The 16,518-nt window shown below is 35.9% G+C and overlaps 1 protein-coding gene across 1 annotated transcript in view; it reads left to right on the top strand.

The window, feature by feature from the left end:
- Window positions 1–11,542, top strand: part of LOC106871723 (leucine-rich melanocyte differentiation-associated protein) — a 40,963-nt gene extending 29,421 nt beyond the window's left edge. The window contains exons 4-7 of the mRNA XM_089347994.1: window positions 167–306; window positions 4,700–4,826; window positions 8,384–8,447; window positions 10,525–11,542. Of these exons, the coding sequence (XP_089204120.1) occupies window positions 167–306; window positions 4,700–4,826; window positions 8,384–8,447; window positions 10,525–10,604 (411 nt within the window). The 3' untranslated portion in view covers window positions 10,605–11,542. The remainder of the gene's footprint in view (window positions 1–166; window positions 307–4,699; window positions 4,827–8,383; window positions 8,448–10,524) is intronic.
- Window positions 11,543–16,518: the final 4,976 nt, after the last annotated feature.

Genomic DNA, 16,518 nt, shown 5'->3' with positions numbered 1-16,518 from the left:
AAATCTCAGAGTTCTTTCCCTTTCCCCTCTTAACAATAATTATCATCAATATTAATGATTTTCAGTTCACTAAAATTTATTATGATTTCACTACTCTATGTTAATCTTCACTTACCTAATATTATATGGGGCCACCTTTTTGTAAAATTTCCTTAACTTCAACTAGATTTCTGATTTAGAAAGTTTTCTTTTAAAATTAAAAGCATCTTACACTAACTTAAAATACCTCAGTCTTCTTGGAAACAATGCCTGTCCTAACCAACTATCAGACAAAGAAAAAGATGATGGAGATTACCAACGTTATAGGTAAGTTCAGTTTTTTTTTTTTTTTAATTTAATTTTGCCGCCAAGACCAAATATAATGACTGTGGTTGTTCCCCTCTGATAAAAGTCGCAGTCATGTCCCTCTGAAACCATATCTATCTTCAGAAAGGAAGGATGTGTTAGATAATGTTGACCTTGATGCATTATACTGAGCATAATATGGGATGATCATGGTTTGAACATTTTTGATCACAGGTCTGCTTGATCAGAGCTAACCTGGAGTTTAAACAACAACTGCTTCTTTATTTATTCTTCTGAGAGAATTTGGTTGTTTGATTGATGAAAATTGATTAATGCTTCACCCATTAATCACTTTGTCTAATCCTTCTTCTCCAGATTCTTCACTTTCTGGTATTCCTTACCCATTTATTTCCAGCATACGTCAATCAAGCTGACAGATTTATTTGAGCTATCAGTATTCGTTCCGGCTTTCAGGGCTCCAGGTTCAAATCCTGCTGAGATCAGCTTTGCTTTTCAACAATCCAGGGCTGATAAATTGCCAATCAAGAGCAGAAGATTGGCAGAATTGTCAGAGCATTTAATGAAATGTCCTGAAGTGTCTGCTCTGATTCTTTGCATTTTGAGTTCAAAGTCTGCTCAGGAAATTAAGCCCTACCAATGATCAGAGCTAATCAGGGCTAATCACTTGACCATAGGTTTACTGTTGATTATGGAAACTGTGATGAGCAGAAAAATACTGTAGTTGACAGCAGTGCAGTGATTTTTGACAACCAACCTTAAGAATGGCTCCTGCTTTTATTGACTGAGGAGACAACTGTGTTTCAAACACACAATAGGGAAATAATTTTATTACAGCTATGTGTGTGTGTGTATGTGCATGTGTGCTTATGTATCTATAAAGTCATATGTATGGATTCATGTTAGAATGTGTGGTGTAAGCATGTTTTTGTTGTTGTTATTTAACCTGACTAAGCAGACCTAGGATCAATGGCATTCCAGTTATGACTATTCCATCTATTTTTGCAGGAAGTGTGCATATAGGTTCATATTATTCATTCTATCCTCTTTTTCAAGACAGTAGGAAATAATTTAGCTTCTATTTCTAGCATGTTGAGCACCTGCATAAAGGCTCTCATAGTAGTTTATGGTATAATCATCTATGTGGGCATGTGTTTGTGTGTAGTCATATGTGTGTATGTATGGTCATATGATGAGGGTGTATGTATATGCAGGTATGTCTGCATATACATGATGTTTCATATAGTTTTATTGTTACATACCCACACAGTTATAAAACAATTTTCCTCCAAAACTATAATTATATATGTATGTGTGTGTTTGTGTTGTGTGGTTGCATTTCAATAGGTAAGACAATAGAGAAATATAACAGGTCGCTGAACTTGCCTAACATTCTCATCATGTGTATATGTGTTTGATTTGGTAGTATAATACTGTTGTCATTCCAACAATTCTAAGTATTGTATTTGAAATATAATGCACTTACAATAATATTATGATGAATAGTATTGAGGGTTATATATGTACAGATATGAATATATGTGTGTCTGTATAGATGTAAGCATGACTGTGTGGTAAGCCGTTTGCTTCCCAACCACATGGTTCCAGGTTTAGTAAGTACTGGGATTGGTTCATTCTACTATAATTCTTCAAGAGGTACCCCAACATGGTCACAGTCTAATGACTGAAACAAGTAAGAGATAAGTGATGAAAGATATATATATATATATATATATATATATATATATATATATATATATATATATATATATTTGTGAAAAGGGTGGACATTGTCTCACAAGCAGTTGTGCAGGCAAAAGTGTTAGTAAATGTGGTCAGATTGACCTGAAAATTTGCACACCTATGTTAAAAATGGTGGGGAGTTTGCATGACAACTTTGAGTTTGATAAATTGAAAGGCATGGCCTCTTGGGCAAAATTCCTCATCTTTAAAATGTGGCCCAAGTAGACCCAAATATATATACTAGTATATATATATATATATATATATATATATATATATATATCAACATCCTCATCATCATTTAATGTCCACTTTCCCATGCTTGCATGAGTCAGACAAATTATTTTAAGGCAGATTTTCTACAGCCAGATGCTCTTCCTGTTGCTAACCATCACATATTTCCAAGCAAGGTAATATTCTGCTTGTTTTTCACAGAAGACTGAAAATGGACAACTTCACTTGTATGATGATGATATTCATTTACAACCATCACATGATGTCTAGACAAGGATACATGCAAATACACACACACGCACACACACACACACACGCACACACACACACTGCACTTCTTTCAATTTCCATCTACCAAATCCACTCACCAGGCTTTGGTCAACCCAAAACTATAGTAAAAGATACCTGCACAAGGTGCCACCCAATGGGACAACCCCAAAACCACATGATTGTGAAGCAAGCTTCATTCAGAACCACACAACCACACTTACACCTATATATGTACATTTTATTATCATTTTATGCTAGCATAGATTGGACAAATTATATACAGATCAGTTGACCACATCTACATCTCATTTTTGGATTAGTTTCTATGGCTAGATACCCTTCATAACACCAACTACTTTACAGAGTCTACTTGATGCATTTTATTAAGGGACTAGCATTAAAGAGCTTGCCATGTCCTCAACAAGATTAATGAGTCTTCTTTATACTATATTGTCTCTGCTCAGTCTGTCTCTGTTCAATTACCAATCACTTTGCAGTGTACTGAGTGCATCATATTGTGGCACCAGTACTAATGTTGCTGCCTTGTACTTCTTATGACTAAATGTCCTCACTACTAAATGGTATGTCTGTTTGCTCAAGGCAATATGACCAAGAAGATGAATAGCAAAGAAAGAGAGAGAGGAAGTGATGATAGAAAGACCAGGATGAGTTAGTTGTGCAAGGGAACAAGTATGTGATGGTGAAACAGAGTAATCAGAGGGAGAGGGTAGTTGTATGGAGGAAAAAGTGGTGGATGTGAATAAACCTACAGCAACATCTATTGAGCTGTTTGGACAGTTAATGGACTTTGTTTCATATTTTATTATATAACTAGCAGAAATACCCAGCTTTGCCCGGGTTAAAGAGAATAATGAAATCTAAAAACGCTGTCTAGACTACGCAACCCTCAACTGTTAGTAGCTACGATACCATATTTCTACATTAATAACTCTCCAATCCATGCCAGCATGGAACATAGAACATTAAGTGGAATGCCAGTCTCTCATCTAGGAGGGCCTTGAAATCAATGTTACCAACTGGGGACTATGTGTGTCGTAGTGATAATAAAAAGACCCAAAGGAGGTCTGCAACGAAATAATTTTACTCAACACTTTGCAAGTGAATCAGTGGAGGCAAAGATGCGTCTCATTTACTTGACAATTTATGCACCACATTGCAGAAATCACAATGTAAGTATATCTGAAAGGGTAGTCTTACACTGTTGTACTGTTGAATTACAAATAATGCTCATCTGTTATGTTCGGGTTAAAATTTCATCAACATCAAAAATATATGAATTTTCATGGGAGTTATGGCCGTTATACATAGAATATAATTTCCAAATTTCATAAAGATCCATTCTGTACTTTTGACGTAGTTTTGGATAAGAAAACAAATGACTAATGTGTGTGTTTGTGTGCATGTGTTTGTGTGTGATGGGTGTATATATGTATAGATATCTGTATGCATGTATATATATGTATATATGTGTACATATTACATGTACATCTATATATATATATATATATATATATATACATCTACACATGTGTATACATATACATGTATGCATATAGATTTATATCTATATATATATATATATATATCTATGCATATACGTATATGTATACATATACATCTCTCTTTCTCTCTTTCTCTCTTTCTCTCTCTCTGAAAGTATCTGTCATTACAGTATCGAAATGTGATTGTTTCAGTTAGTGGAATAACGTGTACATATACATCTATATGTATACATATACATCTCTCTCTCTCTCTCTTTCTCTCTTTCCCTCTCTCTTTCTCTCTTTCTCTGAAAGTATCTGTCATTACAGTATCGAAATGTGATTGTTTCAGTTAGAATAGTTTCATTTTTAAAGTGAAAGTATTTGACATGAGTGTTTTTGTTTCACTTTTGACACGTAATACTTAAATAGTGGAGGAGATATTATGTTGCTGTGGGCTCGAACTCTGCAAGAAGTTAAAATTTTTGACTAAAACACAACTGGAACCCTAAGTAAGGCATGTGTAAAATTTGAATGAAATTGGTTGCGTAGTTCTCGAGTTTTAGGGATTCACACAGACAGACAGACAGACACACATTCTCATTTTTATATATATAGATGATGAAAATATTGTTTTTCTTTCCCAGGTATTATGTAATTTATGAATTAAAAACTCTCAAATTCCTCGATTCAACCCCAATAAAGGATGATGAAGTGAAAGAAGCTTTACGAATTGGGCAGTATATGAAAGTAGCCAGACCAATTGAGAGCAAGGTAGAGTTTTGTTCTGTATTCTACCTTTATTACCTTCTTTTTTCTTTCTTTCTTTCTAAAACTTTAAAGCATTCCAGTCAACCTTTTAATCAACTGTACTCATCAGTAAAATCACACACACACACACATGCGCGCGCGCACGCACGCACGCACACACACACACACACACACACACACACAAACACACAGCTCAATCACTCGAATGGGTATTTATTGATAAGATAAGATTTTTGGTCTATTAATGTCATCCTCAGAGATGAAACATTTTTTTAATGTTTACACCTACGCTGTGAGTGCATGTGTTCTTAATATTAGGCATGTTCAGCTCATGATCATAAGATCCAGATTCAGTGGCTTGTTGCATCATTGAGCAAGGCACTTCACGTTGCTCCAGTCTACTCAGCATTAATGAGCACCAGTCAAGTGTTGGTGCAGATCTCTCTCTCCGTCCAGCTCTTACATCCTGGATGTGCCACTGGGTCAAATTTGCTTACAACTACATAAACATCTAGAACAATTAGAAAAAGCATGATACATTTACCAAGCCATTCTTGCTTGCAACTATGACAGTTGACTGTACTTTGTACATTATTCATGTTTGGTGATGTTTTTTTTTTATGAAAATATGAAAATGACATTAGTTTGTTTTTGTTTTTTTCCTTTTATAATGTGTATTAATGTGTATTGATGGTAACATTCTCTCCCTCAGTGACCGTCTCTGGCTGGTGTTTGTACCATTTCTTAGGGTGTGGGATATCATTATGACAGCATACGCTCCAGTGAAAGTATTGGCCAACTCAATCATGCCTAGTTTTATATTCTGTAGGGGCAAGGACTGAGCAACCAGCAACAGTGTGGTCAATACTCTCAAGTTTATCATTGCAGAGTCTACACTTTGTGTCTACCTCATTGTGTGTGACATTAGCTTGATAGTTCTGAGTGAGAAGACTTTGATCTTGTGCCGCTAGGATAAATGTTTCTATTTCGGCTTTCAAACCAGCACTTTCCAGTTCTTCTCATATCTACATTAGCTTCCCCAGCTCATTTGGGGTATTACCCATGCAATGTTTTTTTTTTTTTGCCACATTCTCAATATTACCTTCAAATTTTCCTGCCTGGCTTTTGTTTTACACCTTTTTGCTGTCTTAGTGGATGGTGTGTCCTCCTTATCATCATAATCAGGGAGGTTAAGCTTTCATCTATATTTATGTCTCCTTTGAGATTAAGTAGAGTTTCTTACTCTGTTCATGTTGCCTTACCAGCTGTATCATCCAGTCTGTGTTACTTTGGATGTACAATTGGAGTCCTATTGTAGTTGTTTTATAGGATGTTTCAACTTGAATTAGGCCTCTACTGCCTTCCTTTCATGGGAAATAGAGCCTTGGATGTCTGATTTTGAGTGATGCATTCTGTTTAGTATCAGCAGTTTCCTGGCTTTTATGTTCATATGCTGGAGTTCACTCAGATTTCAGTTGATGACATTAAGGCTATACTGGACAACTGGTACTGCCAGGGAGTTTATAGCTGCAATTCTATTCTGGGAGTTCAGCTCAGTATCGAGGACCATTCTGACATATTCTTTCCTGATCTCTTTTATTGATCCATGTTGAATCTCTTTCCCTTCGTGTACCTCAAGATACTTATAAAAACCTTCTTGATCCAGGTCTTTGATAGCTGTATCATGATCAAGTTGGGTTATGGTATTAGCTGTCAGTTTACCAAGTTTGAACAAGCACACTTGTCAAGGTCAGATTTCATATTTATGTCATCACTGAATTTTTTCAGTTACTAGTAGCCCTTTCAGATCCTTGTCATCGTTTGCATATAGTTTCAGATCATCCATGTAGAGCAAGTGTGAGATGATCTTGACAAACATTTTTGTAACCATGATTTGTTCTATTCAGCTCATGGTACAAGGGAATGAAGGAAAGACAAGAGGAGAGGAGAGAGTAAACTTTCATGGAATATTCCATGGTCTATTTTGATGTTCTCTGATACACGTGAACCTTTTTTGTGGTTGTGAAACAATTTTGTATCCCACAGTCCAATAAACCTTTTATGAAAGGAGAAATCTTGTATATATTTAGTGCCTTTAAGATCCAGCTATGTGGGATACTGTCAAATGCCTTACAATAGTCAATCCATGCTGTAATATGATTTCATTTTTTGAATGAGCAATTTTTGAGTATTATACAGTTTATTAATAGTTGGTCTTTGCAGTTGTATGAGTTTCTTTTGCACCCTTTTTGTTCAAGGGGAAGGATGTTGTTTGCATCGAGAAATTGATACATCCTTTTAGTGAGGATGGATATAAGTGTTTTGTACATGGTGGTCAAACAAGTGATTGTCCTGTGGTTTTGGGGGTTTCTTGTGTCACTTGTTTTAGGGAGTAGGTATGTTATCCCTAATGTTAGCCAGCTTAGAGTCTTTTAGGGGTTTCTGATGACATTAGAGAAACATTCCATTAACTGACAGTGTAATGATGAGAGGTTGTTAAGCCAGAAGTTTTGCATTTTATCATGTCCAGGAAACTTCCACTTATGAGTTTTAGATAGATCTTGTTAGTTTCTACATTGTAATATTGTTCCATCTCTTCTTCAATCTCAGCCATTCTTTCTTCTTCTCTCCCTACCCAGTCAGCTTCCTTGTTGAATTCCCTTCTATCATTCCATATGCTTTTCCAAAATGTCACTACATCTTTCATATCTGGCTGGTCTTTTAATTTGGACTGTTTCCCTAACTTTCAGTAGAATTTCTTGGCATCAGTTTTAAATATCTTATTTTGCCTGTAAAATTTGTTTCTCTTTTCATACTTGCATTTTTTAACCTGCATTTTTTGCTTAACCACCTCTTTTGCTCTCAGGACTTCATTCTTGTTTGTCAGATTGTATTTTTGCTTTATCTTTCTAGCCCTTCTTGTTTTTACACTATTTCTTTTGGAGAGTTCATCTAAGATAGATAATTCCTGTCGGAAACTCTCGATTTCCTTATTTAAGCGCTCTTTCCACCTTGGGTGTTTGTGCTTTTTTGTGGCCTATTTTCTTTGTGGCAGCAATAGCTGTTGACTATATAAGATGGTTTAATGAGGTTAAAATCTGTCTTAGTTTCAAGGAGAAGTTGCTTCAGGGCATAGTAATATATTTTGATCATAGTGATTTGGTTTGGTCTTCTGAAACATTGGTAGTTGATCTCTCTCATTCATTTCTAGATGTTTAGAGATGCCTAGCTCTCTCAGGATATCGTTGTTTGCCTCAAGTATTTTCTCTCTATTGGCTTTGGTGACTGTGTCAGCCATTGCAGCCTCAGGTTCATTCCTATATCCTGTTACTTCACTTTCATTTCGGCCGTCTACTACTTCAAGTTCTAAGTTGCCTCCATCAACATCATGTTCAGAGATGTCTTTATCAATAGGTTGAATGTTTTCGAATGTTGTTTACTATTATTATCATTTTTATTATTATCATTTTTATTATTATTGTTATTATTATTGTTATTATTATTATTATTATTATTATTATTATTATCATCATTATCATGATAAAATGTTTTTAACTCAGAGTCATGAAAAATATATAGAGTCCAGATTTACTCCACTTCCTGACTCTAAACATGGCAAAAATGGTAAGTTTACTTGATTTATCTAATTTTTGTATCTCATTTCTGAAAGTAGTATGAAACTCCCAAACGTACATTCTCTTTCCCTTCTCCACCAAACTTACAGTATCTCTCTCTTTTTGGTATTTTCTCAAACACACTCTATCTCTAACATGTAAACACACACACACTCACTTTCTCTCTAATGCACAGTGTATCTGAAAGACATACTCTTGTTCACACACACTTTCAACACATTCTCTCTCTCTCTCTCTCTCTCTCTCTCTCTCTCTCTCTCTCTCTCTCTCTCTCTCTCTCTCTCTCTCTCTCTCTCTCTCTCTCTCTCTCTCTCTCTCACACACACACAGAGTACAAATTATAAGTAAAAACTACTAAAACAACAGCAGTAACAAAGTGAATATGTTATCTTATAGAGAAATTTGTCCCTACTCAACATGGACAGGTTGAAATATAAGAGGAAAACAAGTAATTGAAGTAAAAAATATTATACAGCCAGTATGGTAAACACTGGAGTCCCTAGATACTGAATTCTTTAAATTTCACTCACATACTTACTCACATACATAATTCGGTGGTTGTAGCTAAGTTTGAACTTAGAAGCTTGTGTACAGTAATCCAGCATGTTAACCGCATAGCTATTGAGTCACAAAAAAAAAAATTCTGATGGGAATTACACCTTATATCTCTTGCTAATTGTGTATATGTGGTAACTTCTGCATGACTGGGATATCACCAGAACTGCTTTCGTTGAAATACTGTACCTTTAATAATAAGAATGAAATTATTGTGTATAGTGCTCAGATGCACTACAACTATTCAAAGGTTCATGTACAGTACACAGAATTATGTACAAAAGTCAGAAAAGTGAACAGTGTAAGAGTCATGGTATACATGTGTGCATGCATATGGAGTGGGGGATATCAAGTGTAGTGTTGGCGAATTTCAAGGAGCATGGAGGTTTTAAAGGATGCAATGTCTCGGCAACTAACAACTGATGCAAGTAGTTTGTTCCATGCTTCGGCAACTCTTGAGTGTGAAAAGACATTTCCAAAAGTCATGGGAGCTGTTTTTTGACTTTGTAGGCATGCCCACGTGTTAGACACATGGAGCTCAAAAAGGTGTTCAAGGTGGTTGTTGGTACGATGGTTAATAATTTTGTGTGTGTTTACTAAGTCAGTTGTCAGTCATTGAAGCTTCAATTAACTTCAAAATAATGAATTTGGTAAAATAACTTTGTTGTTACTAAGCCGGTGTTTAGAATATAAATTAAATGTAATGTTTTAAATTTAGTTGTCTTTAAAACTGAAAGTTTATATCCTAGAACCAGGAGTGGTCCCAGACGGGTTGATATCAAACTTAATTGAGGGGAGTGAATTGTGATATCAAAAATATAGGATTGTTTATGTTGCTGGAAGTGTCAAGGTTGTTTATGTAGAATATAAAGAGACATAACCAAACGCTTAGTCACACCAAGTACCCAGAGGGCTAGTATAGCGTTACTTGTGTATATATTTGTACACAATTAGTATACTAATATTTGTGGAAAGAAAACACAAAGCTAGTATCCTGATATTTGTGCATTGCATACAGATCCAGTTGTTTGAAAACAACACTAACTCTATTCGTATTACTATCTAACTTAGATAACTTAGATTTGGTTTCGGTCATTATCAGCCCAGGCTATGACTAACTCAATAGCACCACCTGGAAAAGACTAATTGTTTCTCAACCATTTTTTACCAATGGACCCCTTTGAGTCCTATTTTACTTGGACAGACCTTCCCAACCATTTGATGTTTAAAAAACCTTATTATGCTTTTATAATTAAATATTAGAAATAGTATAAAAATTTATTTAATATTTTGTGTATATAGCAGAAGTATAACTAATTTTTTGCAGATAAATCTTAAAGCAAAATCTTATACAGATCCCCAAGGGCCATACGGACCCCATTTGAGAACCACTGATCTAGACTGATAAACCCTAAATAATACTCACACTTTCCAGATAACCCAATTTATCTAGCACTAATCCTATTTTTTCAGATAATCCAAGTTAAATGAAATTTTTTTTTTATTTCCAGTGCGATATGGTAAAAGTCGATACATATATTTTGGCCGTCATTCAGAAGGGAACCGTTACATAAAAAACAATGATTTGTGACCCAATATAACAGTGAAGAAACCTCATACTACTGAGCTCAGATTTAAGTGACATTTTATCTTACATAGTTCTGAGTTCAATTTCAAGCAAAATTTATTTTACCTTTTACTTCTGCAGTTGTGAAGAAATATATGGAACGGAAAACAATTTTTACAAAGGTGTGTACATAAAAAAAAAATCAAAAAGTTCCTGTTGAAAAGATGCCAGTATTCTATATTAAAATCCATCTCTCAGTTATCAGCTGTTTCCCAAGAGTTATTTATTAGCTGACAAATAAGTACATGTTTCAATTCAAATGTGAAAATTTATTCTATGCAAGTAATCTTGCTGCAATTCCTAAATAGTTCTTGACCAATAGTCATTTGACCCTGTACACTTGATGCCTCATTCACAATAAGAAAAAGAGGAGAAAGAAACAATATAAAAGACAATTACATAATAATACTATTTATTCCACTGTTGCTGTTGATAATGTGATATCAGCAAAGAAAACGGACATAAAATGATAATATTGATAAGTATGTGTGTGACATCAGAACGTTTGTATCAATAACCAAGTATTGACTGTAATAATGATAATGAAGTGATGACATGAGTAAGTATACAGGTTTTAATAATTTGAAAACACATCAATGGAAATTAAATTTATATTGCATATGTATGTCAACAAGTTATTGATCATTTAAAAATGTAAGTAAAACTTACCTGAAACATCATACATGGATGTATAAGGATACATATCCAATTCCAAAATATAAAAATAAGTTAAGAACAAGAAAATCCCAAAATATTATTTCGAGAACAGATGTAAATGATGATGATGATTAGGAGTGTGTAAAGCTAGGACTAACTCTGAGGCTAACACTGCCCTAACTCTGAGACTTTCAGCTCTGTTCTTCTTAATCAGCATCACCAATGAATAAAGTCTATATACATAATGAGTCTTCTTTTCTTCTTGTTAATAAATCCAAATGAATGTGTGTGCGGTTCAAAATTATACAAAAGACAAAAAAACATAAGCTAGTGACAGGGGAGGGAACAACAAACAAGTTGTATTAGTTTGATGCTCAGGAGAAATGAAAAAAATCTTTGATGTGTTGGGCTTATGCTCATCTACAGAAAGGAATGAGAGAAAACAAATGAAGAGAGAGGAAGAACAAAGGTGGAGAGAACAAACCGTGTCTGGATTAACAGTTGCACAGTATATTTGTGGGTGTGAACATGTATATATATATATATATATATATATATATATATATATATATATATGTTGGTACCATGTAGAAAGCATCTAACTATTAGCAGGTTCCAAACCATTTATTCAAAATTGATTATCAACTGATTATTATTATTATTATTATTATTATTATGAATATTTATTCTTTCCAAATGATTGCAATAAGCAGTTTCCACTGTGCACGCGTGTGCGCACACACACGGATATGACATACTGTATTAATAATAATAATAATAATAATTAAATATTAAAACTTCTTGTTAAAATTGTAAGCAACATGGGGGAACTATTGTAGTTCTCTGCATAGGTTCTCTAGCATAATAACTATTAACATATTTAAGAAATAACTTTCATAAACATCACTCAGTTTTGGCCATCATTTTGTTCGTGAAATTATAGCTAAGTTGGATCTAGTTTCTTTTCATTCGCAAAATATGCATTTTTTAAAAAACAGAAAAAAATCTGAAAATCGGCTATTATAATGTGGCCTTCCAGTTTCATTGCTTTGAAGGTATAATGTTGTGGAGGCAAAAATTGGAGAAAAAAGTGACAGAGGTTTAAAAATTGAAAAAACTGTATATTTTTAGCCAATAGTGAGACAGAAATTTTCTGCATTTAGTGAAGCAGTGTCAACTTTAAGGTTGTACCCTGTGAAATTTTGAGTTTAGCGTCTGACCTGTTCATTGTAGGTTTCTAAATAAACGGAGATACCTAATGAAATCAACATGTATCATCTTACTGTTTCTTTTGTCTCTTCTTTGATTGCATGGTTTTATTATTTTTTAAATATATAAGTGCATGTGGATGCATGTATTCATATATAAGTTTATATGTACATTTATGCATTCATGTGTGTGTGTGTATGTGAAGGCGGTGTCTGTCTCCAAAACTCAAAAGTTGAGCAACGTTTTCATGCTTGGATTTGTAAACTACGATAAGAATAACACTGGTCAACAAAGAATTTGTCCCAAGGAAAAGAATACCTGTATCTTGTATGTTTCTGCATGCAGAATTCAAAAATAATGTTATATTATCTGTATCACCCACAGTTTCTCTGCTCCACGATATCCCCCTCAGTTCCTGTTACGTGGGCTAAATTTCAGTTAAGCTGTTGAAATGTGAAGCTAACAGTTTAAGAAATACTCCTTCGCGGTATTTCGTCTGCCGTTACGTTCTGAGTTCAAATTCCGCCGAGGTTGACTTTGCCTTTCATCCTTTCGGGGTCGATAAATTAAGTACCAGTTACGCACTGGGGTCGACATAATCCCTCCGTCTGTCCTTGTTTGTCCCCTCTATGTTTAGCCCCTTGTGGGCAATAAAGAAATAAGAATTAACCTAGTGAAATCATAAATCCAGCTATCTTAGTCAATGAGTCCCCAAAATATATATAATAAAAAAATATGTAAAAATACTAACACAGAGAAAAGCACAGAAAAATACTTTCTACATGACACAGCTCATGAAAAAATTACCTGAAGTTTAGTAATGCATCCTGCTACTTGGAAACCATCCAATCCATGGAGAATGGACGTTAAATGATGATGATATTTCCTAGTAGTTAGGATGTTGGGCTTGTGATCATGGCTTTAATCCCTGGAATGAGAAACATGTTGTGTTCTTGGATAATATTTACAGAATATAGTATTACTCAGGTAAAAACAAATGAACATTTTAACAGCAACAGATATGAGGAGGTACCCAAAAGAAACTAGAATTCTGCAATATTATCTTATTCACTTAGTTTTACATGTTTACACTTTTATTGCCTTCAAAGTATTCTCCATTTGAAGCAATGCATCGATCCAGGCACATTTTCCACTATTCAAAGCAGTGCTAGAACTCATGTAAAGTGATGCCTTCTAATGCCTCTGTTGTTTTTTTCTTCACCTCTTCCACATCTGTAAATTCCATAGCACCAGCTTTTGTCACCAGTGATGACCTCCGAATAAAGGTCTGGATCAACTTCAACTGTTCTTTCAGTTCACGATACGCGTTCAGTCGTGACTGCTTTTGATCTTCCATGAGCAAGCAAGGCACAAATTTTGCTGTAACTCTTTTCATTCACAATTCGTCAATCAAAATTCGTTGGCAGGAGCCCCAGGATACATCAGTCATATCAACAAGTTTGTTAACTATTTGGTGATGGTCCAGTTCATGAATTTTCATGATGTTTTCATTCATTCAGGAGGTCGGCAGTCATCCTGAATAAGGTTGGTCTTCAAGCAACAAGTGACCATTTCTAAAGTGTGAAAACCACTTGTAAACTTGTGTTTTGTTCATAGTAGTGTTCTTGTAAGCTGTCTGGAGTATGACAACTGTTTCAGCCACTGTTTTCCCAAGCAGAAAACAAAATTTCACAGAAGTACACTGTTGCTTTGTTTTAGTCATTGCAAAAATCAAAGAACAGGGGAGAAGCACTGCAAAACAAAGACACATCACATAGTAGTACGACACCACTGTTCAGCAGACTGATGCCCGAGAGTCACATCCAGTGGTTTCTAGCAGCAGTAAGCCTGAACTATAATGGGCTTGTCTCACAAAGAATGTTTCCAGTTACTTTTGGGTACCCCTTCGTAGATATGGTTAAGTAGTTCTCGTCACAGTCGTATAGTTCACTCTGCTCCAGTCTTGTCATCATGTATCATATGCTTTGTGCAGTGCATTGATGACGCTATTACAAAAGTGTTCCCAATTAAGCACAAGTTTGCTCATTGGAGAAAATGATTAGGAGCTCATACAACCCTCCATCTCTCACATCCTCAGTATTCCAGTGGGTCAAGTACAGGATTGCTGAGAGGGTATCTATGTACTTTGAGACCACATAGTCACCTGAAGCAATTAATAAAAAATTGCTACATGTAGCAAAGTCACATTCACTTGTAAGTGGCTTATATACAAACATGCACATGCACATAGTTTTATATATATATATATATATATATATATAGATGGTAAATGTTTTTATTTTTCATTCCTTTTTGAAATTATCCCTAATTTTGTGGTGTAGACCTTTGGCTGCTCTTTCTAGCGGGTTAGATGTCCTTTTATGGGCATCTCTAATGTGTATTAAATGTACACTGTATTTTATATATATATATATATATATATATATATATGATGATGATCATCATCATCATCGTTTAACGTCCGTTTTCCATGCTAGCATGGGTTGGATGGTTCGACTGGGGTCTGGGAAGTGTACCAGGCTCCAGTCTGATCTAGCAGTGTTTCTACAGCTGAATGCCCTTCTTAATGCCAACCACTCTGTGAGTGTAGTGGGTGCTTTTTACATGCCACCGGCACAGGGGCCAGAGGAGGCTGGCAACGGCCACGATTGGTTGGTGCTTTTTACGTGCCACTGGTACGGAAGCCAGTCAAGGCAGCGCTGGCATCGGCCACGTTCTGATGGTGCTTTTTACGTGCCACCGGCACGGGTATCACAACTACAATTTCCATTTGATTTTTATTTTGATGTTGATGTACTTGACTCAATAGGTTTCCTCAAACACAGCAGGTCACCCTATGATCCAAGGTAAGCACAGCAGGTCGTCCTACAATCCAAGGTACTTTTGAATGGGCTGGGGCTGGTTATGCAAAACTGGTGTAGGATACAGCCGTGGACTCACTTTATTTGTCGGGTCTTCACAGTCACAGCATATCTCCAGAGGTCTCAGTCTTTCGTCATTGCCTCTGTGAGGCCCAACGTTCGAAGATCATGCTTGACCACCTCATCCCATGTCTTCCTGGGTCTACCTCTACTCCGGATTCCTTCAACTGTTTGGGAGTGGCACTTCTTCACTCATCTCTCCTCATCCATCCATAGTACATGACCATACCAGTGCAAACATCTCTCTTGCACGCCACATCCGATGCTTCTTATGTCCAACATTTCTCTCAGGGCACTTACACTCTGTCGTGTGTGCACACTGACATTACACATCCAGTGGATCATGCTACCTTCATTTCTTTCGAGCCTACACATGTCCTCGACAGTCATGGCCCATGTTTCATTGCCGTGAAGCATGGCAGTTTGCACACATGCATCGTACAATCTACCTTTCACTCTGAGCAAGAGGCCTTTTGTCACCAGTAGGGGTAGAAGCTTTCTAAACCTTGCCCAGGCTATTCTTATTCTAGTGGTAACACTCTCTGAGCATCCACCCCCACTACTAACTTGGTCACCTAGGTAGCGGAAGCTATCAACTATTTCTAGTTTCTCCCCCTGGAGTGTAATGAAATCTGTTTTCTGAGCATCTGTGGTGTTTATTGCCCCTGTACATCTGTCGCACACAAAAGCTGTCTTCTCGGTTAATCTTTCTTTGATGTTGCTGCACATCGTGTCCATAGCTTACACTGGGTACATCTTATGGAGTTTCTACCTACACCTTTTCTACAAAGAATATGGCCATTCACATGGCTGGTTGAATGTTGGGGGCTTGACACAAACATCACTCCTTGTCACACTCCATCTTCCTCCCCTAAGGGTGTAGGCCCTGATAATGTGAATATGATATTTCGGTTTTCCCCCATCTAACCATCATTGCTAAGTTTCATTCTGCTCCCACCTCCTCCAAAACTGAACCATTGATTCAATAGGCCACCCTACTAATCTGCAGCATTCATCTGTAGCTCATCATCTATAGTTACTTGGTATCAACCATCCTTCACATCCATATA

Source organism: Octopus bimaculoides, chromosome 2, assembly GCF_046866305.1.
Source record: "Octopus bimaculoides isolate indiv1 chromosome 2, ASM4686630v1, whole genome shotgun sequence".
NCBI lineage: Eukaryota > Metazoa > Mollusca > Cephalopoda > Octopoda > Octopodidae > Octopus > Octopus bimaculoides.
This window is presented reverse-complemented; position numbering and strand designations above follow the sequence as displayed.